Source organism: Agelaius phoeniceus, chromosome 31 (genome assembly GCF_051311805.1).
Source record: "Agelaius phoeniceus isolate bAgePho1 chromosome 31, bAgePho1.hap1, whole genome shotgun sequence".
Taxonomy (NCBI): domain Eukaryota; kingdom Metazoa; phylum Chordata; class Aves; order Passeriformes; family Icteridae; genus Agelaius; species Agelaius phoeniceus.
Window position 1 is genome coordinate 1,366,439 of NC_135295.1, and position 27,174 is coordinate 1,393,612.

The 27,174-nt window shown below is 51.7% G+C and overlaps 1 protein-coding gene across 2 annotated transcripts; it reads right to left on the minus strand.

Moving 5' to 3' along the window:
* Positions 1–949: 949 nt before the first annotated feature.
* Positions 950–25,901, minus strand: OTUD7B (OTU deubiquitinase 7B). 2 transcript variants are annotated; one of them, XM_054651158.2, is made up of 12 exons: positions 25,794–25,901; positions 18,443–18,565; positions 17,657–17,827; positions 16,367–16,588; positions 10,630–10,731; positions 10,128–10,255; positions 9,207–9,319; positions 7,457–7,584; positions 6,703–6,852; positions 6,167–6,281; positions 5,316–5,400; positions 950–4,751 (listed from the first exon to the last, which is right to left on the minus strand). In XM_054651158.2, the coding sequence occupies exons 2-12, from the start codon at positions 18,513–18,515 to the stop codon at positions 3,459–3,461; spliced, it is 2,580 nt and encodes an 859-aa protein (XP_054507133.2). In that variant the 5' UTR covers positions 18,516–18,565; positions 25,794–25,901; the 3' UTR covers positions 950–3,458. The 2 variants fall into 2 exon arrangements, with proteins under 2 accessions (XP_054507133.2, XP_054507134.2); XM_054651159.2 differs by lacking the exons at positions 18,443–18,565; positions 25,794–25,901 and having other exon boundaries at positions 16,367–16,658; positions 17,657–17,812.
* Between the last annotated feature and the right edge of the window lie 1,273 nt (positions 25,902–27,174).

Sequence of the window (27,174 nt, forward strand, 5' to 3'; positions counted from 1 at the left end):
CAGCCCGGCCAGGCCAGGCCGGCCCCTGGCGCGCCGAGCCCCGCACCCCACACCGGGCAGCAGGTGGATGGTGCCACCTGTGCCACCCCTTGTGCCACCTGTGCCACCTGTGCCACCCCTTGTGCCACCTGTGCCACCCCTCGGGGCCACCTGTGCCACCCCTCGGTGCCACGACACCTCCGGGCACCCCAAAGCCCGAGGCAGCCAAATAAATCCTGACACAACCCAGGAAAGCTCCATGGAACTGCAGTTCCAGCTCTGATTCCTGGTGTATTTCCCCTCAGATTTTCGGGGCAGTCCCGGCTTTGGAGGCTGCAGCTCGTGTGCCCCAGTTTCCCCCTGCAGCAGGAGCACCTGGCAGAGGTTCCCAGGGGCTGGGAAAAGCTTTTGGCTCTGGCACCTGGCAGATGAGAGGAATTTCCTGGAGGCTTTGAGCCCGGACGGGGTCAGTCGGGGCCATGGCAGGAGGGAAGATCCTGGAGGAAAATCATCAGAGGTGGAGCCGGGCACGGAGCGTCCGCCCACAATGCCCGGAGGAAGGAAAAACAGGGAGCTGGGAGAGAAAATCCCAGTGCCAGGAATCCCATGGGAAACGCTCCTGGGGTCCCACCTTCCACCATCCATCCCCAACCACCCCCAAACCTTTTCCATGTAAAGCTTCAGCATCCATATGGCTCATGCTGGGTTTTATCCCTAATTTCGTCCTGAGCCTCAGGTACCAAAGGGAGCCTTGGGATGCAGCTGGGGAAAAGAGCAGCAAGGATAGACAGAAACAGGGAGGGAGGGGTGTTTGAGGGTGTTCTTTTTTAGATGAAAGCCAAGAATTAGTACCAAAATGGAATCACACAATAAATAATCTAAATAATAACCCCAAAATCCCCAAATAATTGGATGGAGAAGGGGATGAGGAGCAGCCGCGGGAGGGAATTGGGGATGAAGGAGCCTCAGGTGCATCAGCTGAAGGTTTTTATTGTCAATGAGTCTGTGGTGCCACAACGAGGCCACAGGTACAGCCCAAGTGCAACGCTCTGGCCCTGTTCACCAGGAGGCCAAATATCACCAATTAATCTGGAATTAATTAAAAAAAAAAAAAAGAAGTTTTTTTTTTGTGAATAAACCACTGCAGAATTAATTCAGGTCACTCGGTGTCGCGTTAGTGAGACCCAAAGCTGCCCCGGCCTCCTCGGGGATGGTGAGGGTGAATCTCATTTAATAAAACCAAATCAAATCTCATGAACGGGTTTTACACACGCTGAAAGACAAAGTTTTCCTCCACCAGGATCAATTTGAATTCCAACCACACCAGTAAGTGCACTTAGTTTGACCTTGGGGTCACACCACAGCCTCCCTGTGGAAAAATCCCTCCTGGGGCAGGTTTGGTGCTTCTCCTCCAGTTTTGGAGTTTTCCCTCCAGCACTGCTGCTTTTCCTACAGATTTTTTGCCTTCTCCCTCTCCCCTCCCAGGGGGTTTCCTATCCTCACCCAAATCCAGCCTGCACTGGGATGGAGCTACCCAAAAAGGAGAGAAATTCCCCCAAAACCTGAGTGCTGAAGCATCGCCTCCCCCTGCCCTCCCGTGCCCTGGGGCATCCCTGCTCCAGGGGATATTCCCAACACCAAAACAAAGCTGCTGCTCCGATTTGGGGAAAAATAAACATCAGAAAGTGGAATTTGAACCAAGAGCCAGTAAATAGTGAAGGGTTTGGGTCGGGTTTTTAACCATCTCAGCTTCAAATTTGGGGTGAACCAAACGGGGCAGAGCTTGTGCTGTTTAACCAGCACTGCATGGCCCTGCCTGGGGTTGAAGTCCATTGGAATTCCTGCAGTTTGAGGGAAAAACGTGGAATTTGTTCCCAGGTAAGAGGAGCCAGCTGGAGTGGGTGTCACACCCTCCCCTTCCCACAGCTTCAGCCACGCTCGGGGATTTTATGAAACCAGGGAAAACAACACAGGAATCAAACCATCCCTGGGGTGTCTGAAATTTGGATTTGAAAATCTGCAGACAAAGGAGCATTGCTGGCTGGACTCCAAGTGTTGGGATCCCACCAGGAAAAGCCTTGTTTGGGGGCATTTAGGTGTAGGAAAGGCCTTAACTCAGGGGTTTTAGGTCTAAATGAGCATTTTTAGGGCCAAGTGTAAGGCGTGGGGTGATCCCCCGAGCTCACTTGCAGCTCCTCTGCCTCATCCCTTCTCCTGGCAATGGCCATGGGCAGGAAGGGGTTGCATAGTTTGATTCCTTCTGGAAAATCAACCCAAAAATAGAAAGGAGGGAATGTTGTAAAGCTCTGGCTGAGGGATACAACTCCTGGTTTATTTCCATGTGCTAGGAAATGCTGCACCTCACTCTGTGCAGGATCAGGCCCGGTTTGGGAGCTGCAGTTACCAAAAAACCCCAAGGAATTCTGTGCAAACATTGCAGTGCTAAAGTGAATCCCACCCTGGGAGCCAGGGGGCTGGGATGGGGTCAGGAACAACACGGGAGGATTTCACCTTCTTGTTCTGCTTTTTTAGCCCTGTTATCAAAAAATATGGATTAATTCCGCAGCCTAAAGGTCAGTTGGTGGCTCAGCACAACGGAGCCGAGTTAATCAGGATCAGAGGTAGTACAGAGTAGCTGTGCTCAAGTAGGAGTTACATGGGGCTGGGGGTGCTCTGGGACCCCTTTCCAGTGGCTTTTCCTGGGGGATTTGCCCCAGGCTCACTGGGAATTCCTGGCAGGAGATGCTGAGCCAGGATCTCCTGTGGGCTGGGGAAGAGAAACCTCCAATCCCTTGAGCTCTGGGAGTCCCCCCTGCCTCAGAAAGAGTTTAAAAACAACATTTTAAAACCAGAGTTCAGCTCACGGGGAGGAGAGGAGGGGACAGAGCCCTGAGCCTGTCCTGGTGCTCGGAGTCATCCAGGACTGGCTGGGGGTGTCCAACCCACCCTCACCTCATCAAAGTCCAACTCCAACACGGTGTCTGTCGCTCAGTACCAGCAAGAAGAAATACAGAATAAAACCAGTGTTAAAAAACTCCATTAAAAGGTTTTGTGACTCTCAAAATGGGGCATTTTTGCTCCGTCCCAGGTGGTCAGGAAGTGGGAAGGACCTGGTGGGAGCTGCTCCCCCCTGCCCACTCCCAAAGCTTTGGTCTGGTTTATTGAGTTTTTGAGGAATTCTCCCCCCTCACCCTGTGCTCCGACCCGAGCAGCCCCCCTGGGAATCTTCCTCCTCCTCCTCCTCCTCCTTCTCCCTGCAGGGGCTCCAGGAGGGCAGGGGCTGCTTCCCCCCTCTCTCCCTCCTGCACCCCATCACTCCCACCAGCCCCTGCCACGCTCCCAGCCCATCCCAGCAGGCCCAAGGCCCGCTCCACCTCCTGCAGAGTGGGAGAGGAGCGTGGGTGGGTGTAAAAACCGAAAGGGATCTCTGTTATTGCATTCCCCACGTGCCCGGGGTCCGGATCTGCACAGGGGGAGCCTCAGAACCTGTGCACCAGCGCCTCCCTCTCCCTGCGCCGCAGCTCCTCCTTGTAACAGCAGGAACAGAAATTCCCAGTCTCTGGGTGTCCGTAAAAGCTGCAGTTGGGCTGTTTGCACTTGGTCTGCTGGATGTTGTAGAGGCCTTGGCTTCTCACTTTATCCACTGTTCCTCCCTTGTCCTGCTCCTGGAGCTCCCGGCAGCCGTTGCTGTGCGGGGGGAGGAGGCAGCCGGAGCCCTCGCACTCGGAGGGGAAGGGAGCCTGGATCTCCATGTCCGTGGGGGAGAACCGGCCCAGGTGGGCAGGGCCGGGCGGGCAGGGGCCGAGCCGGCCCTGGTGGTGCCGGGGCAGGGTGGCATAGGGGGGGAGGCTCCCACAGGGCCCCCCCGCCAGCTGCCGCCGGCCCTCGGCACACGCGGGTGGGTGCAGCCCCTCGGCGCTGCCCATAGAGGGCCTGGGGAAGGTGAAAACGCCGGAATAGCCAGCTGGAAAAGCAGCGATTTTAGCAGCCACGGCCGGCTCCAGGGGCTGGGGGGCGTAGCTGGGGGGCGGCTGGCAGAACGCGGGGCTGGGCATCGCCTCCTCGCTCCGCTGGGCGCCCACCTCCCCCTCCGGCCTCTTGGCCGGGGCAGCGCTGCCCAGCGCCTTCTTCTCTGCCTCCTTCTGCCTCTGCTCCGCCAGGAACCGCTCCTCAGCGTCCAGGAGGTACCTCTGGATCATCTCCTCCTGGAACTGGTGCCGGCTGCTGGTTTTGAGGTGGCTGGCGAAGATGAACTTGCGCTCGCCCTGCATGGCGGCGCGCAGGATGCTCAGGCTCAGCCGAACGTCGCTGCTGTACTTGGAGGGATCCGAGGGCTTCTCCAGGGCTGCTTTACCTGCACAAGGCTTCTCTGCAGGAGCCGAATCTGCAGGGGAACATTCCTCTTTGCTGTCCTTCCGTGCCTTCAGGGATCCTTTCTTCTTCTTCTCCAGGGTGTCTCCCTGCCCGTTGCTCACGCCGCCCTTCACGCCCTTGCTGTGCATCAGGCCCCCCATGTTCTTTTTTAGTTTGCTGCCCAGAGTCTTCCCGAAGCTTCCCAGCTTGTTGGCTACCGAGTCTGCTCGTTTTTTATCCTTTTCCTTCTCCTTTTCCCTCTCTTTCTTTGGTTTCTCCCTGTCCTTGGCTGCCCTGGTGCCCCCGTTGCTGGCAGAGCTGCTGCACACCGACTCCTTGTCCGACTCGCCCGACTCCGCCGCCGAGCGAGCGTCGTCGCCCGCCGAGGCCGTGGGGGATTCTGGCTGAGCCAGGGGCGCCTGGGGAGGGAGAAAAGACAAATATCAGAGTCTGGAAACCCCTCAGGTGAAGATTTCCAGGTGGAAGGTGAAGCAAAGGAGGTGGTGTGGCTTGGAACACGGAGGGGACACTGAGAAAGGCGTCCCCAGCGCATCCTGCACATCCCTAAATGTCCCCGTGGCACCTTTTCAACCTGAGATAGTCCAGGATCTTATGACTCTATTCTGTGATTCTGTGACACCTGCACTTGCAAATCCAGGGGAATTTCAGGTGCAAATCCAGGGAAATTTCAGGTGCAAATCCAGGGAAGAGGAGGTTGAGACTTGTCCCAGTCTCCCATTTGTTTGGAGCATGGGGGTGTCCCTGAGGGGCCTCTGGGTCATGTGAAGACTGAAAATGGACGTGGAAAGCTCTGGGGAAAAGGGGCCCACATGCAAAACTGAGTCACTTCCCTGCTCTCTGGCAGAATCAGCCACAATTCCTGTGGGCACAGAACCCCCCAGGTAAAGCCCTATAACAGCTTTCCTGTAGAGAGGAGGGGTTGAATAATTCATAGGTAAAGAAGATCCCCCTGGTCCCTTTACCTGCATGTCACAAGGCAACGTGATCCATCTGACATTCATGTAGCTGTGCAGCAGGTGCAGTTTGGCTTCCAGTGACAGTGTCACGCTGCCATTGGAGGGGGGGAAAGCCACAAGTTAGAGCCATTTCCCACCTGGAAATATCTCCCCCCATATTCACATGATTCCCTGTGTTGTGTGTTTAAATGGGTGTTTTCCAAGGGCACAAAAGGGATAATTATGCAGCTTTGCTTTCAATGAAAAAAAAAACCCCAAGGGAGAAATCAAATTCCTCAGTGTTGGAATCAAAATGTTGCTGCCTCAGCCATAGGAAGTGCTGGGACCAAACCATGGTGAGATCTGCCCAAAGCCTCACCCAGACCAGGCATGGGCTGGTGGCCACCACCTCCCTGCTCCAGGGACCCACAACACAAGGATTTCCTGGCAAATGGAAAAATTTTTGCTCATTTTTTATGCTACTATCACAGGAGATCCTCCACTGCTGCTGATGCCTTGAGCTACACCCAGCCCAGAGCCCCAGGGTCTGGAGCATCATCACTTGGATGTGGGAATGAAGCTCATGAGGTGTCACAGCCCCACCCAAATGACATCAAAATGAAGGAAAATGAAGGAAAAGCTGAACAGTGCCATTTCCTGGGCACAGCTTTCATCCAGCACAAGAAAACCCAGCTGGGGTCAGGACTGTGAGCTTCACCTGTGAGCTCTCTGCTCTGCAGATCACCCAGACCTTCATGGAGCCCTGCAGATCACCCAGGCCCTGGTGGAGCCCTGCAGGTCACCCAGGCCCCCCTGCAGGTCACCCAGACCCCCCTGCAGGTCACCCAGGCCCCCATGGAGCCCTGCAGGTCACCAACCTGGCCAGCCTGACGTTGTCACTGTCATCCTTCCCCCACTGCCACTCCTTGCCCGGGTCCACGGCGAAGTGCACGGGGAGCAGTTTGTGCTCAGAGTCTGTCAGGGGGATCACAGCTGCCAGAAATGGGACACAAATGTCACTTTTACAGCCCAGGAGCACAAATATTCCACACGTGGAGCCAAGCCTGAGCACAGCACCCAGCAGGAGCTTTGTGACCTGTGATGGCAAATCCCCGTGCCTGGGACCGTGGAATTGTCAGGGCACCATGACCCTCCCAGGGAAGAGTTTCTGCACAATATCCCACCCAACTCTGCCCTGTGCCAGTGGGAATCCACCCCCTTGTCTTGTCACCCTTGTCCCAAGTCTCCCCCCAGCTCCTGGAGCTCCTCTGGGCACTGGAAGAGCTCCAAGGTCAGGACACTGTTGCGTTTTTGGGCTCACAGTGAACATTGATGGGTCCTGGCCAGCTCTTCCTCCCCAGCACTCCCAAACCTTCCTCCTCCTCAGTTTGTTCACCTCAATCTCAGCACTCACCTTGATCTTTTGTGTTTTCCTTCTGCTCCATGGAGACCAGGGCAGAAAAATGAGCTTGGTCATAAGCCAGAACCAGAGGGGAGCGGTGGCATTTGCTGGCTGGGACCTCCAGGGGCAGATAGATCCCTCCAAAGGGAATTGGGGCAAATGCTGGCAACAATTGAGAGTGGTTAGTTCTGATCACAGGTTCAAGAGTTCAGAGCTGTTTGTGCTGCAGCTGCTCCAGAATGAGCCCTTTGGCTCAACTGAGGGCTCACCTGCAATTATCTGTCATCTCAGGGGACATGAAACAAAACCACAGCCCAAAATAGATGTTTATTTTACATCAGGAGGATTTCAAATGTAGAATGAACTGGTATTTTCTATAAAAAGCCTTCCTCTTCACTCCCCCACAAGACAAACTTTGCCCACAGAAGGATGGAAATGGATTAACCTTCCATGACAGGGAACTGAAGGTGATGGTGGAAAATCCAACACCCAGGGAATGGAGGAAAATCCACCACTCAGGGAATGGAATTTCTCATCTCTAGATGTGTGTGTACAGGTAAAAAAAAAAAAGAAAAAAAAAAAAAAACTCGTGTGGATGCTCTTAAAGCAGCAGAAATTGGGTTGGGATCCAAATCCGACCTGGCCCCTCCATGGGGGGCACCATTCCCAACCCCAGGAGCAGCTTTGACAGCAAAGAGGCCCCAGAAGGGGTGGAAAGGAAAGGTGGAGAGCTCAGGGAGGCTTTGGGAGGACAGGGAGGTCTCACCTTCACCCCCTGAGTCCCTGAGCATGGTGTCTGCCACCACCACCACGGGTCTCTTCAGCACGTGGGCCAGCACGAAGACGTGGAACTCCTCCAGGCTCTCATACACCGGCTCCTCTGAGCTCTCCACCCTTGGGCAAAGGAGAAGCTGAATGTCATCCCCTGGGTGCTCACACGTTGGCTTTGGAGCACCAGCAGGAGGTTCCACAGCCAGGAGAGGCCGAGCTCAGCGCTGATCTGAGGGTTTGGGTGTGGGTTGCCAAAATGTCCTGCTCCAAAGCAAGGGTTTGTGCCCAGGGAGTGCCCAGCTGCTGCCTGGCATGGCTGGGAGTCCCTCAGCTAAAGATGAGGACAGCTGTGGCTGGGAAGTGTCCTTGGAACACGAGGGAGATGGCAAAAAGGCTCAGCTCTGGGTTATTCTCATTTCAGAGCGAGCAGCACAAGGAAACAAAAGGGAACAAAAGGGAGCAGAAGGAAAAACAAACACAAGGAAGCAGAAGGAAGCACAAAGGAGCACAAGGAAACAAGGAAACACAAGGAAAACACAAGGAAACACAAAGGAGCACAAGGAAAACACAAGGAAACACAAGGAAACACAAGGAAACACAAAGGAGCACAAGGAAACACAAGGAAACACAAGGAAAACACAAGGAAACACAAGGAAACACAAAGGAGCACAAGGAAACACAAGGAAACACAAAGGAGCACAAGGAAAACACAAGGAAACACAAGGAAACACATGGAAACACAAGGAAACACAAAGGAGCACAAGGAAACACAAGGAAACACAAAGGAGCACAAGGAAGCACAAGGAAAACACAAGGAAACACAAGGAAACACAAAGAAAAGATTTATTCCCTGCTCAATCCATGTCCTACCCACCAGAAGAAGCCCCAGAATCCTTTCCTGGGACGCTCCCTGGGCCTTGTCCTTCCTCAGGATCTTTGTCCTTCCCCTGAAACCCCAACCAGAGCAACCCAGAGCCTCTGCCCTGCCCTGGAGCACCATGGGTGCAGATTTGCTCCCTGTAGCAGCCCTGGGTGCAGATTTGCTCCCTGTAGCAGCCCTGGGTGCAGATTTACTCCCTGTAGTATTTACTCCCTGTAGCAGCCCTGGGTGCAGATTTACTCCCTCCTGGGTGCAGATTTACTCCCTGTAGTATTTGCTCCCTGTAGCAGCCCTGGGTGCAGATTTACTCCCTGTAGCAGCCCCGGGTGCAGATTCACTCCCTGTAGTATTTACTCCCTGTAGCAGCCCCGGGTGCAGGTTTACTCCCTGTAGTATTCACTCCCTGTAGCAGCCCTGGGTGCAGATTTACTCCCTGTAGTATTTACTCCCTGTAGCAGCCCTGGCTGCAGATTTACTCCCTGTAGTATTCACTCCCTGTAGTAACCCCGGGTGCAGGTTTACTCCCTGTAGTATTCACTCCCTGTAGCAGCCCTGGGTGCAGATTTACTCCCTGTAGTATTCACTCCCTGTAGCAGCCCTGGGTGCAGATTTACTCCCTGTAGTAACCCCGGGTGCAGGTTTACTCCCTGTAGTATTCACTCCCTGTAGCAGCCCTGGGTGCAGATTTGCTCCCTGTAGCAGCCCCGGGTGCAGATTTACTCCCTGTAGTATTCACTCCCTGTAGTAACCCTGGGTGCAGATTCACTCCCTGTAGTATTTACTCCCTGTAGCAGCCCTGGGTGCAGATTTACTCCCTGTAGTATTCACTCCCTGTAGCAGCCCTGGCCGCGGCCCTGCCCCGTACCCGCCGCAGCCGCCGCCGTTGGTGCCGTAGTGCACGCGGGGCTCGCTCGATGCCAGCTTGATCAGCTCGTTCCACTCCTTCTGCCACTCCTCCTCCGTGTAAACCAGGCCAGACTGGAAAAAACGGCACAAAGGATCCAAAATCATCCAAGCCAAGCGCTCCCAGTTGCTCCAGAGGGGGTTTGTACCCACAGCACAACTTTTCTCTATGGGTTTGTGCAAAAAGAAATCAACACGTTCTGCAGCACGGCCTCCATTCCCAATGCTCACCCAGATTTCCCCTCTCCATTTCAATCCATTCCTCCTGTCCTGTCACTGGGCCCATGGAGGAATGTGCTCTCTGGTGATGGAGTGACAAAACTGCTTTTTGTCCCTTTACAAAGGGAAAAGGTCCAGAGGTTTCTCTCCTCATTTAGGTAAAATGAGACCTCGTGGAACTTGGGGGACCTGAGGATTGCTAATGGGACAAACAGGAAAGTCTCACCTAAGCAATTTACTAGAAAAAGAAGAGAACAAAGGAATGAATCCTTTTGTGAGGTGTTTTACCAGGAGCAAGGAACTCTTGCCCCTGGCTTGGTTTTTCTCTGCAAAGAAGAGAATTTTGCCTTTTATTAAAACTTGTTATTTTGCTTTTTAATAAAACTTTTCTGTTTCCAACACTATCACAGAAGCTGTCCTGTTCATTTTATGCCTTCTAAGGTAGCTGAGCTATCTTGGTGTGCTATAAATCTCCAGGATTTTATAGGACCTGGCTCAAGGGGATCAACCCATCAATCCCAAGACCCTTTTCTTTTGCTGCAGCTCTGACTGCAGGACACCCCTCACCACAGCACAGCCCAAAATTCCAGGCTGGCACCTCCCAAAGGCCCAGGATGTTTTCCCAGGATGGCAAAAAGGGCCCAAACCAGCACTCAGCTCCCACCTCCTTGTTCTGCTGGGTCTGCTGCCAGCGCCACCGGCGCCTCAGCGCCTCCCGCTCCGCTCCCTTGTCCATCAGGGTGTGCAGGGACTTCCTGAGCATCAGATCCCTGTCATGGAAGCCCCACATTCCTGGAGGGAGAAGGAACAGGAAGGTCAGGAGGAGCTGGTGTGGCACCCTGAGCCACTGAAGGGAAGGGGCTGCTCCATTATCCCACATTTCCTTCAGGGGAACTCACCCAAATCAGAATTACACACAAATAACAGCCAGGATTTCCACCCAGAGCACTTCTCCTCTCTTTGCTTTCCCCCCACATCCTTTATTTCCCTCCTCACAGCCCATCAGAGAGGGAGAAGGATTTGAGGAGCTGCTGGCAGCCCCTTCCCTGAAGCCACTGCTCCTGCACAGCAGCAGCATCCAGGATGGCTCCTGCCCCCAGAGGAGGGTGTGGGATCTCCCCCAGGGATTTGGTGGCTGTTTCCTTGTGGATTAAGCCCAATCTTACCCAGGGAGGCAGCGTGGAGCAGGCAGTTCCCATCCCCAGTGGTGGCCAGGGGCAGCAGGCGCTGGCAGCTCGGATCCACTGTCACCCACCAGTTGAGACGGCCTGGGGAGATTGGGGACAGTGTGAAACCATGGACTGATGGGACTGGGGGGCTCTGGGGGCACTGCAGGAGGGGATTTCAGCCCTTCTGGAAAAAAACCCAGCTGAACAAGCAGTTTAGAGAGCGTGGAAGGAGCATCTGGGCAGGTGGGAAGGTACAGACCCAGCCCAGGACTGGGTGAGGAAGAGCCAGGACAAAGCAATAAAAAGAGATTGGAGCTGCAAATCTCCCTGAGGATGCCAGGAAAGGACTGGGCTGGGTTTGGGGCAGAATTACACACAAACAGGAGCCAGGAATTCCACCCAGAGCAGCTCTCCTCTATCTGCTTTTCCCCCACATCTTTTATTTCCCTCCCCACAGCCCATCAGGCTGGAAATGCCACCAGGAGCACCCAGCACAAACAATTTCTCCAGGGGAAATCAACCATTTTTTGGCTTTTTAGAACCAAATCCCTTCAGTTTCAAGTCTCTTATGGCCACATTTCCCTGCTCACTGCTTTTTAGGCAGAATATTCCAGGATTTCTGCTGATCCCAGCAGCTTTCCTGCTGCAAATGCAAACTGACAGCGCTTCAGACTGGGAGTTTTGGGTCATTGTGGTGATTCAAGGCAAAAGCAGCTAAAAGGAGAAGGTTGGAAGAAATGCCCAGTGTGGCTGAAGATTCAGCCCTTCCCAAGGGAGGGAAGCTGGGCTGGATCAGGACTTTGCACCCCCTGTCTGTGCCTGTGTCTTGCCCTGCCCTCCACGTCCCTCCTTGGCTGCCGTTTGTTCCAGGGCTTTTTCTGCATCCTGTGCAGGTTTTTGGCTGGATGAGGCTGTTTAGGTTTCCAAGTTGTATTGAAATTGCTCCTGCAGGAAACCAGCCCTTTTCCTTTCATTTTCAGAGCCTCTCCTTCTTCTGGAGCACAATCCCAGCACAGAGACACGGGATTGCTGGGAATGCTTTGTGCAACCCCAGGGAGAGCAGCTGGAGAGCAACTAAAGGCAGAAAACAGAGCTTAAAGCATCCCCAAACAGCAGAAATGCTCTTGGCATGTCTGGCTGGTGCTTGGGAGGTTGTGCAAGCCCTGTCCCAGCCGGGGCTCAGGGGACACACCTTGCACAGGTATTTCTGTGCCCAAGTGTTTGCACTGACTCCGCTTACGCAAGAGAAATCGGCTCCAAAGGAACCCCACGCCCAACCCAACCCAACCCAACCCTCCTGGCAGGGTTTGGCTCCTGCTGGAAAGGCCAAGAGGGTGCCCAGAAGTGTTGAAAACAATTTCAGAACCCAGGAGATTCCTCTGAGTGCCCTGGAGGGCTCCAGAGCCTGGCAGGGGGCTCAGAGACCTTGGCACCTTTGCCTTCGATTTTAATCATGGAAAAAACAATTCCCAACTGTGTGTGAGGAGTTACAAACCACAAGGGTTTGAGTAGAGTGATGGTGAATTTGTCACAGGGTGAAAATGTAGAATTTTGGGGTGTTTAGAATGGGGGTTCAGGAGGCAGCATGGAGGGATTTGGGTGGAAATGATTTGAGCCCCTGGCAGGGGCTCAGAGACCTTGGCATGGAGGAGAAGACACCTGTGCCTTGGATTTTAACCCATGGAGAAAATTACCAACTTTATGTGAAGATTTACAAGCCACAAGAGTTTGAGTAGAATGAGAGTGAATTTATCACAAGGTGAAAAAGTAGAATTTTGGGGTTTTTAGAATGGGGGTTCAGGAGGCAGCATGGAGGGATTTGGGTGTGCCTTGTCCTTCCTCTTTCTTCTCCTTGTCCTCCATCTTCTGGGTGATGGTGGCACTTTTGGAATGGTTTAGGATAGAGACAGACTGCCTAACATAGGTGACAGGGATTGGAAAATTATTGTAAATAAAGTACAGGCAGTTTTTAGTATAAAAAGATAACAGCACCCCAAGGCAGTTCAGTGTGCTGGGCAGATCTCAGCAGGTCAGAAAAAGAATGAAATAAAATAAAAATAAACAACCTTGAGAACCACAGCTGAGAGATCCTGACTCCTTCTTTGATTGTGGGGCTGGGAAAAGGAGATTTTTCAACACCTTGGAGTCATCTCGAGCACAGAGACTCCAAGAGCTGCCCAGAAGTGTTGAAAACAACACATTTCACTCTGTGTGTGTGGCTCTCAAGAGCCAGCCCTGGGAGCTCTGCAGGGAATAAACTGGATTTAGGAGCCTGAGGGATCTTTCTAGATCTTCTGCACAGAGGAAAAGTCCATTGGCATCCATTGGATCCCTCAGCACCATGAGCCTGTTCTACCCCACAGGGGATGATAAATCCCAGTGGATTTTCCAGCAGGAGCCACCTGAACAGGTCACAGCAGTGGGGAGGAGCTGATGGCTCCACCCAGCCTGAAGGGAGGATTTGCCTCATCCAGGCCATAAATGAGGATTTGCCTCATCCAGGCCATAAATGAGGATTTGCTTCATCCAGGCCATAAATGAGGATTTGCCTCATCCAAACCATAAATGGCTTCCCCAAGGCTACCAGGAATCCACTCTGGCTTCCAGGCACGGGGAGTGGCCCAGGGATGGCTCCAAGGGATCAGGATCTTTCAGTTCTTGATGATTTTTATGCCCCAATACCCTCAGGTACCATGGACTGGCTCCTCCCTGTGTGACTCAAACAAACCCAGTGTGCAAATTCCCAGCTCAGAGCAAAGCCTGAGTGCTGATCCACCAGGGCTTGTGTCAAACCAAGGCTCCACTGAGGGCAGAGACCTTTCCATGCCACTCCAAGCCCATTCAAAGCATTCCCAGAGCATCTCATTGAAGTTTTCAGCCACTTTGAAAGTGCTCACTCTTCCCCAATGGTGTAACAGGAGCTCTGAAGATGTGGGGAAGAGGATCTGAACATTTATTGAGCTGTAAAATGTATTTCCTTAATCCCCTAAGGATGGTGTGTGCTAAATTAATAATGGGAGTCCCTGCAGATCACAGCACCATGCTCAAAACCCTGCTTGGAATATTTCACAGCTGCACCACAGCCCTTTGTAACAGACAAAACATTCACTTCTAACAGCTCCCAGACACTCAAACCTCCAGAGACATTTTCTAAAACTCTGAATTTCTAAACTCCTTCCCATTAACAGCATCTCAACACACCTGGAGGCGCCTCCAGCCCACAGATGAGGCACCCAGCAACCCCCAGCCCCAGATTTGCTTTGTGCTGGGACAGAGGGAGCCAAGCCCTGCTCTGCTGGGATAAGATCTGGGGCTGATCTGCACCAGGGGCAGCAGCAGCTCCGCTGTCAGCTCCCGGCATTGCCGTGTAATGGGATCGCTGGGATCGAGTGCTCATTCCCAAAACATGAGAATATTTCTTACAGCAGCTCCTGAGCAGGAGAGGGGGAAGCTGGGCCCTCAGAGTGTCTGTTATCCCTAGGGATGATGTGTTTTCTGGTGTGTGCAGCAGCACAGAAACAGCAGGAGTGTAAATGTAAACCCCCCTGAGATCCCTCACGGTGCCAGGGGTGAGGATTTTCCCTGTCAGCACAAATGTCCCCTCATTCCCTCATTCCCTCATTCCCAAATTCCTGGATGTCCCCTCATTCTCTCATTTACAAATTCCTGGATGTCCCCTCATTCCCAAATTCCCAAATTCCTGGATGTCCCCTCATTCTCTCATTTACAAATCCCCTGAATGTCCCCTCATTCCCTCATTCCCAATTCCCTGGATGTCCCCTCATTCCCTCATTCCCAAATTCCTGGATGTCCCCTCATTCCCTCATTCCCAAATTCCTGGATGTCCCCTCATTCTCTCATTTACAAATTCCTGGATGTCCCCTCATTCCCTCATTCCCAAATCCCTGAATTTCCCCTCATTCCCAATTCCCTGGATGTCCCCTCATTCCCTCATTCCCAAATTCCTGGATGTCCCCTCATTCTCTCATTTACAAATCCCCTGAATGTCCCCTCATTCCCTCATTCCCAATTCCCTGAATTTCCCCTCATTCCCAAATCCCTGAATTTCCCCTCATTCCCTCATTCACAGACCCCTGGATGTCCCCTCATTCCCTCATTCCCAAATCCCTGAATTTCCCCTCATTCCCTCATTCCCAAATCCCTGGATGTCCCCTCATTCCCTCATTCCCAAATCCCCTGGATGTCCCCTCATTCCCTCATTCTCTCATTCCCAGACCCCTGGAGCTCTCCAGGAACCTGGAACCAAACCAGGGGGTTCCTCCCCAGCAGGCACTGCTGGAGCAGCAGCACTGACCTCCAGAATTTATCAGGAATTCCCTTTTCCCTGTGTCCCCTCAGGACTGACAGGAGGCAGCTCGGGGTGAGACAATGCCAGTTTTGGGCTGTTCTCCCTCTCAGCACAGGGACAACAGCCCTGGCTTGTGTGCACTCAGTTCCCGTGGGTGAAGGGAAGCAGCTCCTACTCAACCCTTGCACCAGGTCATAAAAATGATGGAATAATTCCCTGCTGGATGTGCATCCATGGGATATCCCAGGGTCACTGTCACATTGTCTGAAAAGTCCCCTTGCCCAGGATTTCTTCTCCTGAGAAGCCTCAGAGCAAAAGGAAAACAACATCATCTCATTTGCCTCTCCTGTGTTTTGCTGCTTGGGAATGTGGCTGGAGATTGTTTATCCAGCAGGTGAATTGTTTTGACTTAATGACCAATCACAGCCCAGCTGTGTCAGACTCTGGAGAGAGTCAGGAGTTTTCAGCATCATTATTATTTCATCATCATCATCATCATCATCATTGTCTTGTTAAGCCTTCTGTCAGTATCCTTTCTCTAGTCTTTAGGATAGTTTTAACATAGCATAATATAATAATATAATGTAATGTAATGTAATATAGCATAATATAATATAACATAATGTAAAATGTAACATGATATATATTATATTATATTATATTATATTATATTATATTATATTATATTATATTATATTATATTATATTATATTATATTATATTATATTATATTATATTATATTATATTATATTATATAATAATATATAACATAATATGATATATGATATTATATGACATGATGTAATGTAATATAATGTAAAATAATGTAATGTAATGTAATAATATAATATAATATGACATGATGTAATATAATATGATGCAATGTAATATATTATATGATATGATATTATATGACAATATAATATGACAAATATAATAAATATAATAAATATGAATACAATATATAATATAATATAATATAATATAATATAATATAATATAATATAATGTAATATGATGTAATATGATGTAATATGATGTAATATGATGTAATATGATGTAATATGATGTAATATGATGTGACATGATATAATATAATGCAATGTAATATAATATATGATATTATATAATATAATCTGATATTATATGACATGATACGATATGATTAATATAATATAATATAATATAATATAATATAATATAATATAATATAATATAATATAATATAATATAATATAATATAATATAATATAATATTATTTAACAATAACAATTTACCCTTCTAAGAACACAGAGTCAGATTCATCATTCCCTCCTGCCACGGGGGACCCAGAGAACACCACAGGGCGATGCCCAGCAGATGCCAGCACCCCAGGGTGCTCCTGTGGGTGCCACTGCCCATGTCCCATGTCCCCAGCACTCACCAGCCTGCTCCAGGGCCACCAGCATGGACTGCTCGATGAGGTCCCGCTCGATGAAGCTGCGGAAATCCTCGGAGTAGACGGTGAGGTCGGGCAGCTGGAAGGTGCAGATGGGCATCTCCAGCAGGTGCTCGCTGCTGCTGCTGCCGTTGCTGGAGACGTGCGAGCGCGCCAGGGACACGATGGTGGAGCTGGCATGGGAGATGCCCCGGGACAGGCGCTTCTCTGCGGGAAAGGAGCAGGAACGACCGGCAAAGTGGGGCGGGAGTGCTGTGACAAAACCATCCTTTGTCCCCTTAGAAAGGAAAGGAACCCACAAGTTTCTCTCCTTGATTAGGTGAAAAGGGATCTCATAGGCCTGGAGGAATTCACCTCAGAGCCATTCGTTTCTTTGTTCACTTCTTTTTCTAGAAAATTGCCACTTTTGGGAGGTGTTTTACCAGGAGCATGGAGAAGAGGAGGCTCTGAGGTGACCTTAGGGAGGTTGTAGAGAGCAATAAGGTCGCCTCTAAGCACACAGTCTCAAGCTACATCAGGGAAAATACAGGTTGGATATTAGGAAAAAAAATTTCACCCAAAGAATAATAAAGTACTGGAATTGTCTTCCCAGTTGGATATTAGGAAAATTTTTTTTTACTGAAAGAATAATAAAGCACTGGAATGCTCTTCCCAGGGAGGTGCAGAATCACCATTTCTGGATGTGTTTCAATAAACACTGGGCATGGCACTGGGTGCTATAGTTGAGGTTTTAGGGCATAGGTTGGACTCAGTGATCTCAGAGGTCTCTTCCAACCTCATCATTCTGTGATTCTGAACCTCAGAGAAAGGAAAAAGAATTCTCATCCTTTGCTGTGCCTTTGTTTGTGCAAAAGTGGAATGCTTGGAACACAAACCCTGTGAGGAACGTTGGAAGGAGCTGGGGTTGTTCAGGCTGGAGGGGTTTAGAGGTGCCCTTATTGCCCTCTACACCTTCCTGAAGGGAGGTGCAGACAGGTGGGGTCAGTCCCTGACAGAGGCAGAGGACACAGTCCCAAGCTGCCTCAGGGAAGGGACAGGTTGGATATTAGGAAAACAATTTCTACTGAAAGAACAACAAAGCACTGGGATGCTCTTCCCAGGGAGGTGCAGAATCACCATCTCTGGATGTGTTTAAACAAACACTGGACACGGTGCCACAGCCTGGTCGAGGTTTTGGGGCACAGGTTGGACTCAGTGACCTCAGAGGTGCCTCCCACCCTCCCCATCCTGTGATTCTGCGCTCTCACAGGGCACTGCCCCCTCCAGGACACTGACCTTGCACGAGGTCATCCTGGCGCTGCAGGGGGGGCCTCCCTGGCCGTGCCAGCTCCCTCTCGGGGGGCCGGGAGCCCCGGCCCTCGTTGAAGGAGTGTGGGAGGTTCCCGGCGTGCACCTGGCGCAGCTGCTCGAAGTCGCTCAGCGCCGCGCTCAGGTCCCAGTTCTTGCCTGCACGGGGAGGTGGAGCCTCCGTTTTTCTCGTTTTCCACGTTACAGGTGTGGAAGCTGAGGAATTTGCCCCATTTTTCCCATTTTTCCCCATCCAGGTGGTGCAAATCCCCAGGTGGTGGAAGCTGAGGAGCTGGTGTGCAAGGGGAAGGCCGCGTTCCCACATACCAGGAATTATTCCCATTTTCCCCAGAATCATTCCCATTTTCCCCATTTTCCCCAGAATTATTCCCATTGTTCCCCATTCCAGGTGGAGGAAGCTGAGGAATTTTCCCCATTTTTTCCCATTTTTCCTGGAATTATTCCCATTTTCCTCCATTCCAGGTGGTGGAAGCTGAGGAATTTTCCCCATTTTTCCCATTTTTCCTGGAATTATTCCCATTTTCCTCCATTCCAGGTGGTGGAAGCTGAGGAATTTTCCCCATTTTCCCCATTTTTCCCGGAATTATTCCCATTTCCCCCATTCCAGGTAAAACAACAGCACTTATACCTCACCCACCACAGAAACAGAGGCACTCCCTAATCACCTACGCTGGAAACCATTCCAGCCTCCACCTCCCTCACCTTTTCCCTCCCAGCCTGGGCATTTCCAGGATGATTCCCAGTTTTCCATACCTTCAAGGAGGTCCCTGGCCAGCCCTGGCTCTGCCCCCGTTGAGCGAACAAAGTCGGACAGGACGATGTCCATAGCCAAGGCCGGAGGAGTCGGCGGCACCCGAGCGGCTCCTGGGCATCAACCTGGGGATGGAGAGCACCAAGAGCACCCCTGGGCTGCACCTGCCCAGCTGGGAACCAGCTGAGGGGAGAATGAACCTGCCCCCACAAATTCAATGTGCTCCAGGTTCATTCCTTGGGAGCACCACACTCTGCTGTAACCAGCAATGAGCATTGCCTTGGAAAACTCATGAGCTAAACTCAGTTTTCATCTGTCAAAGGTGGTGGAGCTTTTCTTTCCAAATGAGGAATAAATGATATAATAAACATAATTTATTACACATTCATATATAATATGAGTGTAATATATGTATAATATAATGTATAATATATAATATGAATGTAATATATCATATAATATAATATAATGTAGTATAATGTAATGTAATATAATGTAATATAATGTAATGTAATATAATGTAATGTAATATAATGTAATGTAATATAATGTAATGTAATATAATGTAATGTAATATAACGTAATATAATATAATATAATGTAATGTAATATAATATAATATAATGTAATGTAATATAATATAATATAATGTAATGTAATGTAATATAATGTAATGTAATGTAATATAATGTAATGTAATATAATGTAATATAATGTAATATTATATAATATAATATAACATCATATAATATAATATAACATCATATAATATAATATAACATCATATAACATAATATATCATTGTTGTGTAATATATCATTTATTATATAATATTATACATATAATTATCATTTATTATATATTCATATAATAAATGAATTTTTGGGAGCAATGAGAAAGCAGAAAGTTTCTCTTGTGCATTTACAGGGAGTAAATCCCCACCTCATCCCAGCTGTGAGGCAGGGAAAGGGAAGGATGAAATGCTAGAATTAAGAGATGTGTTCTAAGGAAAACATATTTTAAAAAGCCCCTTTCAGACAAAAATCCAAACTAAATAACCCCAATTGCTCTGGCAGACAAAATCAATGTCCAGACAGAGCTCCTTTCCTCTCCATAGATCCTCTGACTCCTGAGCCCTTCCCAGAGGGGCCCAAACCCACAGATTTCTTCTGTAAATCTGGATTTTGTTGGGTTCTGAAGGCGTGTGCTGCTGCCATGCCTTCAAATCCTGATTTTCTGCATTCCTGGGGCAGAGAGGGAAAGGAAGAGCAGCCTCAACCGTGGGAGTCCAGATGGGCAAAGGGCTCCACGGGGTTTGCAGCTGTTAAAGGCTGGGATTCAAATTCTGCCATCAAGGAACAGCAAAGAATGGGAAGAGAATTTATGCTGAGCTGAAAATCTGGAAGGGGAAAAAACTGGGAAGGCTGGGACAGGGAGGTGCTGGTGTATGAGGTGTAAGAGCAAATTTCAGGATTGTGTGGAATATGAACAAACCTGGTTGTTTTCTTGGTGCTTGAAAAATAAAGTCTCTTTCTCAGGATTATCCCTACAGACAGGCAAAACCCACCTGGTACCTTAAAATATTATTTTTTTCCCAAGATTATCCTTAAAGGTGGGTGAAATTCCCTACCAGCACAACTCCCCCCGAGCATCCAGACTTTAACCTGGAATTTCTTGGCTTTGCTGGAGAAACACCTTTCCCACAATGGAGTTGTTCAATTCCTCCTCCCAGAAAAGCTGCCAGAAGTGATGCCAAAGCCCAGCACATTCCTGGAGCAGGATTTGGCAGCAATTCCTGCTCTTACTCCACCAATTTAGGGAACATCCCTAATTAGGAGCTGCACTTTTGGATCCTCTAATCCCTGGCAGGAGCTGCAGGAGCAGCTCCAGGATGAGATAAGGGGTGAAGCTTCCTTCAGGTGGGTGTGGAATTCCAATGCAAATGAAAACTCAGCAGAGCTTTGGGGAGGGAGCAAGCAGCACATCCCACCCCCTCTTCCACTGCATTCCAAACTCCCTCGTGCACAAAAATGCCAGGGAAAACACAGATGGAAAACTCTGGGTCCAATGAGGTGGTGAAGGATTGTTGGGGATTTATTGAGGGATTGGACAGAGATGTCCCCACCCCAGAGTTATTGATTATTGGAAGGGAAATGCTCTCTGCTCTTCCCTCCTTCCAGAACAGGTGGGAAATGTGAGCCCAGGGAGGAAACCCCAGCCCCAGGAGATCCACAAATCCATCCCAATGGAGCAGGCACTGAGCACACCCCAAAGCCCCACAGGGGTGCATGGGGGTGATCCAAAGTGAGTGTTCCTGGCACATTCCAACCAGAAAGGCACGGAAAACCTGTATTTAGGACTAAACTCAGTGATCCCAACAGCTCCTTGCAGGCTTTTCAACAAATGTTGAACAAACATCCCCCCCTTGCTGCACAGGGCCTGAGCACAGCAAGGCTCCTGACGGGGCTGAGGAGCGATCGCGGTGCTGCAGCCACACCTCACCGGGCCAGGAGGAGCTGGAGCTTCATGCAGATGGAATTCCATGGTCACAGAGCCATGGGAAGCCAGTGAAAACCTCATCTCAAAGTGCCAGGGCATCCACCCAACACTGACAGCAACCTGCAGCCTTGCAGGCAGGGGAATGTGCCCAGTTCCACCCCTGGGAATGGGGCAAAGCTGGGTTTGGTCCTTGCTGGCAGGCTGCAAATCCTTCCTAAAGGGAATTCAGGCCTTTCACACCAAATTTCCATCCAAAATAAGGGGGAAAACCCCTTGGAGCCTCCTCTGTCTCGCTGCCTACAGCCTCTCCCAGGGCAGCTCCAACTCCACCAACTCACCAGGAGCAGGTGGAGCATCCCGGCCCTCCTCAGGCAGGGCTGCAGCCCTGCCCCAACGCCATCAGGAAAATCAGCAAACTGAGGGAGGAATTCAAGCCTAAAGCTCCAAGATCTCAATGTCTCTGAGCTCCATCCTGGTGGGAAATCAACCACTGGGAACACTGAATTGAAAGAGCTCATCACAACCAGCTGTGGAGCAGCAAAACTGGATCTATTTAAACTTCCAGACTGGAATTTATGGGGCTTTAATTCCCTTTTTTTTTTTTGTTAGATTTCAATCCTGAAGCTGAACATGCTGCAGAAAGAGGAAATAATTCTCTTTGTTAGGGCCAAATCCTGACCCAAGGTCAGCCACGACCTGTGGCTCCACTGTGTTTATAAAATACTTCCAGAAATATTTTAGGAGCAGCAAACTCTGACGTCTCTGCCCCGGATCTGCCACGTGATGTTTTGCTGAGGGCAGGAACCAAGCTGGGAGCCAGAACTCCACTCCCAGGGCTCTGCTCCTCATCCCTTCCCCACAGGGACATGAGGAACACCAAACCAGACCCTCAGGGAGCTGCAGGAGAGGCAGGAGGTGCCCAAATCCATGGGAAATTGAATCCTGCCAGACCCACGCGGATGTTTTCACTCACACCAGCAGCAGAGAGCTGCAGAACGGTGGAAAACCAGCACAGATCCAACTCCTAAACCCCAAATCCTCCAAAATCCTGAAATTTGGAAGCGCTCAGGGCTAAGCAGGGGGGTCCTGAGGGGACCTGCAGGTGGGACATGGGAGCAGCTCCAATCAGAGACTATGAGAAAAATGAGCTTTGAGTGAGCATGGCCTGATGCTCCTCAAGGAGGTTCCTGATGCTCCTCAAGGAGGTTCCTGGTGCTCCTCAAGGAGGTTCCTGATGCTCCTCAAGGAGGTTCCTGATGCTCCTCAAGGAGGTTTCTGGTGCTTCTCAAGGAGGTTTCCTGATGCTCCTCAAGGTTTCCTGGTGCTCCTCAAGGTTTCTGATGCTCCCCAAGGAGGTTCCTGATGCTCCTCAAGGAGGTTCCTGATGCTCCTCAAGGAGGTTCCCTGATGCTCCTCAAGGAGGTTCCTGATGCTCCTCAAGGAGGTTTCTGATGATCCTCAAGGTTCCCTGATGCTCCCCAAGGAGGTTTCCTGATGCTCCTCAAGTATGTTCCTGATGCTCCTCAAGGATGTTTCTGATGCTCCTCAAGGAGGTTCCTGATGCTCCTCAAGGAGGTTCCTGATGCTCCTCAAGGATGTTTCTGATGCTCCTCAAGGAGGTTCCCGATGCTCCTCAAGGAGGTTCCTGATGCTCCTCAAGGAGGTTCCCTGATGCTCCTCAAGGTTTCCTGATGCTCCTCAAGGAGGTTTCCTGATGCTCCTCAAGGAGGTTCCAGATGCTCCTCAAGGAGGTTTCCCGATGCTCCCAAGGATGTTTCTGATGCTCCTCAAGGTTTCCTGATGCTCCTCAAGGAGGTTCCCAATGCTCCTCAAGAAGGTTCCTGATGCTCCTCAAGGTTTCCTGATGCTCCCCAAAGAGGTTTCTGATGATCCCCGAGTATGTTTCTGATGCTCCCCGAGTATGTTTCTGATGCTCCCCAAGGATGTTCCTGATGTTCCTCAAGGATGTTTCTGATGCTCCCCAAGGAGGTTTCTGGCTTCCTCGTGCTCCCCAGAACAGTGAGGGCTGCCCCCATCCCACCCCTGGCCCTGCAGGGTTATCTAACAGCACCAGGATTAGCAGCACCCGTCCTGACCTGACACCTGTGCTGTGTCACTAAGCTCCAGCTGCAAGTGCTGGGTGGGACACACACCCTGCAGCCTTTTCCAGGATGGGAATCCACCCAGCTCATCATCATCACCATCATCATCATCATCATCAACAAAAATCCAGTTATTCCTGATGAAACTGATGGTGCAGGACACCTTTGGAATGCTGGATAGGACACACACCGTGCCTGCCTCTTCCAGGATGGGAATCGACCCAGATCATCATCATCATCATCATCAACATCAACAAAACTCCAGTTATTCCTGAGAAAACTGATGGTGCAGGACACCTTTGGAATGCTGGATAGGACACACACCCTGCAGCCTCTTCCAGGATGGGAATAGACCCAGATCACCATCATCATCATCATCAAAAACAAAAAATCCAGTAATTCCTGGTAAAATTGAAGGTGCAGGACGCCCTTGGAGTGCTGGGTGGGACACACACCATGCTTGCTTCTTGCAGGATGGGAATAGACCCAGATCATCATCGTCGTCATCATCAACAAAAAAAAGTCATTTCTGATAAAACTGATGGTGCAGGAGACCCTTGGAGCCCCTCAGCCCCCAGGAGGGGAGCTGGGAGTGCAGAATGAGGCCAGTCTGACAGGGAAGAGCAGGGATTTTGGGGAACACACAGCACAGGCAGCTGTGGCAGTGACTGAGGATTTTTTCCCCATTTTCCCTGGAATTATTCCCATTTTCCCCATTCCAGGTGCTAGATGTGACTCTGTGGCTGCACCTCATGCTTGGTAGGAACAGCTCACCAAGATTCCCCATTCTGGGGACTTCTGAGGAAGTTTTAGCTCAGTCCAAAAGGACAGCACAATAATCCTCATAAATGAGCTGCTGCAGCAGGGAAAAAGGGCTCCTAAAGGGGCTCCTAAAACCACCCTGGTGCTCAGGAGCTGGAGCAGGAGTGAAAGTTCTGGAAATCATCCCATTTTTATAAATGTGCTTCAATGAACAGTTTTATCTTTGTTTTTTTGGTTTTTTTCCCAGAGTTCCAGCTGTTTCCCAGTGCTCCAGACACAGCTGGGCTCCTCCCAACACCCAGCTCATCCTGAACCTTGGGCTGATGAAGTCACCAGAACCTTCCACTTTTTATCTCCAAGATAAAAGCCCAATAAATCTCCAGCAGCAGCTCCATCAAATCCTGTCCCACCATCATCATCATCCTCCTCCTAGTTATCAACTGCTCCCAGAATTACAGGATTCTCTAATCTCTAATGACAGGGTTCTCTTCTCACTGACAACAAACTCAGCTCCCTCAGTGTCTGCACCAAAGAAATTCCCTTTGAGCCAAGTTCTCCCTAAACCAGGCCATGATTATTTCCAGCCTGAGCTGGGCCTGGCACACGCTGTCCTTGCCTGGATCCCAGGGGATGCTCCAGTGTCCCCTCTGCAATTGAGGCCACGGCAGCTCCATCACCAATTCTGCTCATTTTATCCCCAGAATGTTTCAACTCAATGCTGCTCCTGCCAGGATATTCCATTTTCAGCCCTTTGCAGAGATGAGTTGAGGGTGGAACTCGGGACTGGGAGAGCTGAAGTGCCGATTGAGGGCCAGAGCATCTCCCAGAGAGAGCGGAGCCACATCCTGGCACGGAGTGGCACAGATTCACCACCAGCACCAGCAGAAAATTAAACATATTCCAACAAAAAACCGAACCAGTCATTACTGAAGAGCAGAGTCCTGAATTTTGAAGCAGTTTGGGCACACAGCTCCTTTTCCCATCCCCAGCTGGGCTCCATCCCAGTGGGATTTGGATGCTCCTGCCCACACCAGGGGCTGCCAAGGCTCTCCCAGCTGAAGCAGGCACAGGAGATGCCTCGATCCAGCCACATCCAACACTGCATCCACAGGTGGCCCCTCCAGAAGTTCCTTTAGCACAAAACCATCTTTAAGTAGCTTAAAAATCCCATTTTTCAAAAAAAAAAAAAAAAACAAACAAACCAACCAAACTACTCAGCATGGACCTGTGCTAGGTCAGGAAGATAAAACCCAGCAGCGTCAATGATTCAGAGCAAAGAATCCTGGCTGGAAGTTTGGACTTTCCAGCTCTGTGACTTGTAGGAACCGGGAGATCCCTGGTCCCGAGGACCCATTTCACAGGCAGGAAAGCCCCGCAGCATTCCCGGTGCACCGGGATCCAACACAACTCCCGGGAGGCTCCGTCCCCCTACCGGGAGTGAGGTTCCCTGGAGCTGGGGATGGGCCGGGGCTGTGGCCGGGAATCAGCCAGACGAGAAAGGAACTCCCGAACTCCCTCTCCTCACTCCAGGTTTCTTTCTGAGCTCGTGTTTCGCTCCAAACGGAGAGACCCCAGCCTGGACCGGGCAGCCGCGCGGAAATCCCGGCGCTCCCGGGAGAAAACAACCACCAAAAGGAAAATTATTCGGGACAGGAGCAGGAAAATGCCCCTCCCCGAGGAGCCCCGAGCCGCGGGGGTGAAGCCCGGGGGGCTCCGCACTGGGAGCGGCCGGGGGGCGGCCCCGGAGCAGCCCCGCAGGCCCCCGGGCTGAGCAGGGACCCGCGGCCGGCACCCGCACCCCGCCACCCACCCCGGTACCCCGGGACAACCTCCGGGACCGGCCCCGGGAGCCGCACCCCGGCAGCGACCCCGGGAGCCGCCCCCGCCGCCCCCTCAGGCCGCGCCGTGACCCCGCGGGCGCCGCCGACGCCGCCCCGAGGCCCGGCCCCGCCAAAACTTTCCCGAGGCCGAGCGGGGGCCCCGCCGTTACCTCCGAGAGGCTCCATGGGTGGCCCGGAGCGGCCCGGCCCGGAGCGGCCCCCGGGCCCTCCCGCCGTCGTCGCCGCCGCCGCTGCTGAGGCCGCTCCCGGGGCGGGGGGGGGGGGGGGGGGACAGAGCGGGGGGGGGGGAAGGCGGAACGGAACGCGCCACCCGGAACGCGCCGCCACCCCCGTTCCCGCCCGGAACGCTTTGGCGGGCGCACGCGGCCGTGCCGGCAGGGGCCAATGGCGGCGCAGGGCCGGGCCAGGCCACGCCCACCTCGGGAGCTGGGGGGAGCAGAGCGCCCCCTGGCGGCGGGACGGGGGGAGCGGCACCGAGATCCCCCCGGGACCACCGAGGGGGCGCGGGACACCGGGGCGGCACCGGGACCACCGGGAGGGGCCCGAGACCCGCTGTGTGCGGCCTGAGACCCCCGGGAGGGGCCTGAGACCCCGTGTAAGGGGTCGGTAATCCCTGCCACCGTGGGGCCCGAGACCTTGAGGGGTGTCCCCTTCCGTGGGGTCAGTACCCCCAGAGCGGGGCTGAAATGCCAGCCCTGGAGGGTGGGGGGCCAGCACCCGCTCCCTGAGCCTGATTCCCACTGGGAATCCTTTCCCCAGCATGGAGAGTTTCCTGTTCCTCACTCGTGGCATGGGCAGCAGCCCCAGATGGCCCCACATTCCCTGTGACATTCCCTGTGACATTCCCTGTAACATTCCCTGTGCTGAGGGCCTGAAATTCCCTGGGACATTCCCTGTCACATTCCCTGTTCCCAAGGGCGCCACATTCCTTGTGACATTCCCCATGCCAAGGGCCTGAAATTCCCCGTGCCATTCCCTGTGCCATTCCCCGTGCCATTCCCTGTGACAGTCCCTGTTCCAAGGGCCCCACATTCCCTGTCACATTCCCTGTCACATTCCCTGTGACATTCCCTGTGCCACAGGTGGGCCAGGCCCTGTTTGGGAGCAGTGGCCAGCGGGGGCCGGGGGCTGCAGGGGCTGGTGACAAACAGGCCACGTCATGCCCCCAGCTCAGCTGATCCCAATTCTGAATCCATTCTTTGTGTCCTGCCAGGAACCTGCCCTTGTTTGTGTCCTGCACAAAGGGATTGTTTGTGTGGCTGGGCAGGGAAATGTCCAGCACAGAAAGGACAGGCCCGGGGTTTGTCCCTGCTGGCTGCACAGTTTGTCCTCACAGTGGATCCTGCCTCATGTCTCTGGTGGCCAGGAAGGGGCTGGGGTGCCCCTGTGCTCCAGAGTGATCCCAGTTCTCCAGAGTGATCCCAGTTCTCCACAGTGATCCCTGTGCTCCACAGTGATCCCTGTGCTCTGGAATGTTCCTGTTCTCCTCAGTGATCCCAGTTCTCCACAGTGATCCCAGTTCTCCACAAT

Bases quoted from the DNA above. Each gene is read 5' to 3' on its own strand.
- OTUD7B (XM_054651158.2), bottom strand. From the start codon at position 18,515: ATGGACATCGTCCTGTCCGACTTTGTTCGCTCAACGGGGGCAGAGCCA. The intron at 16,589-17,656 runs GTCAGTGTCCTG...CCTTTCCCGCAG, and splicing joins CCAGGATGACCTCGTGCAAG to AGAAGCGCCTGTCCCGGGGC. The intron at 6,282-6,702 runs GTGAGTGCTGAG...CATTTCTGGCAG, and splicing joins GGAAAACACAAAAGATCAAG to CTGTGATCCCCCTGACAGAC.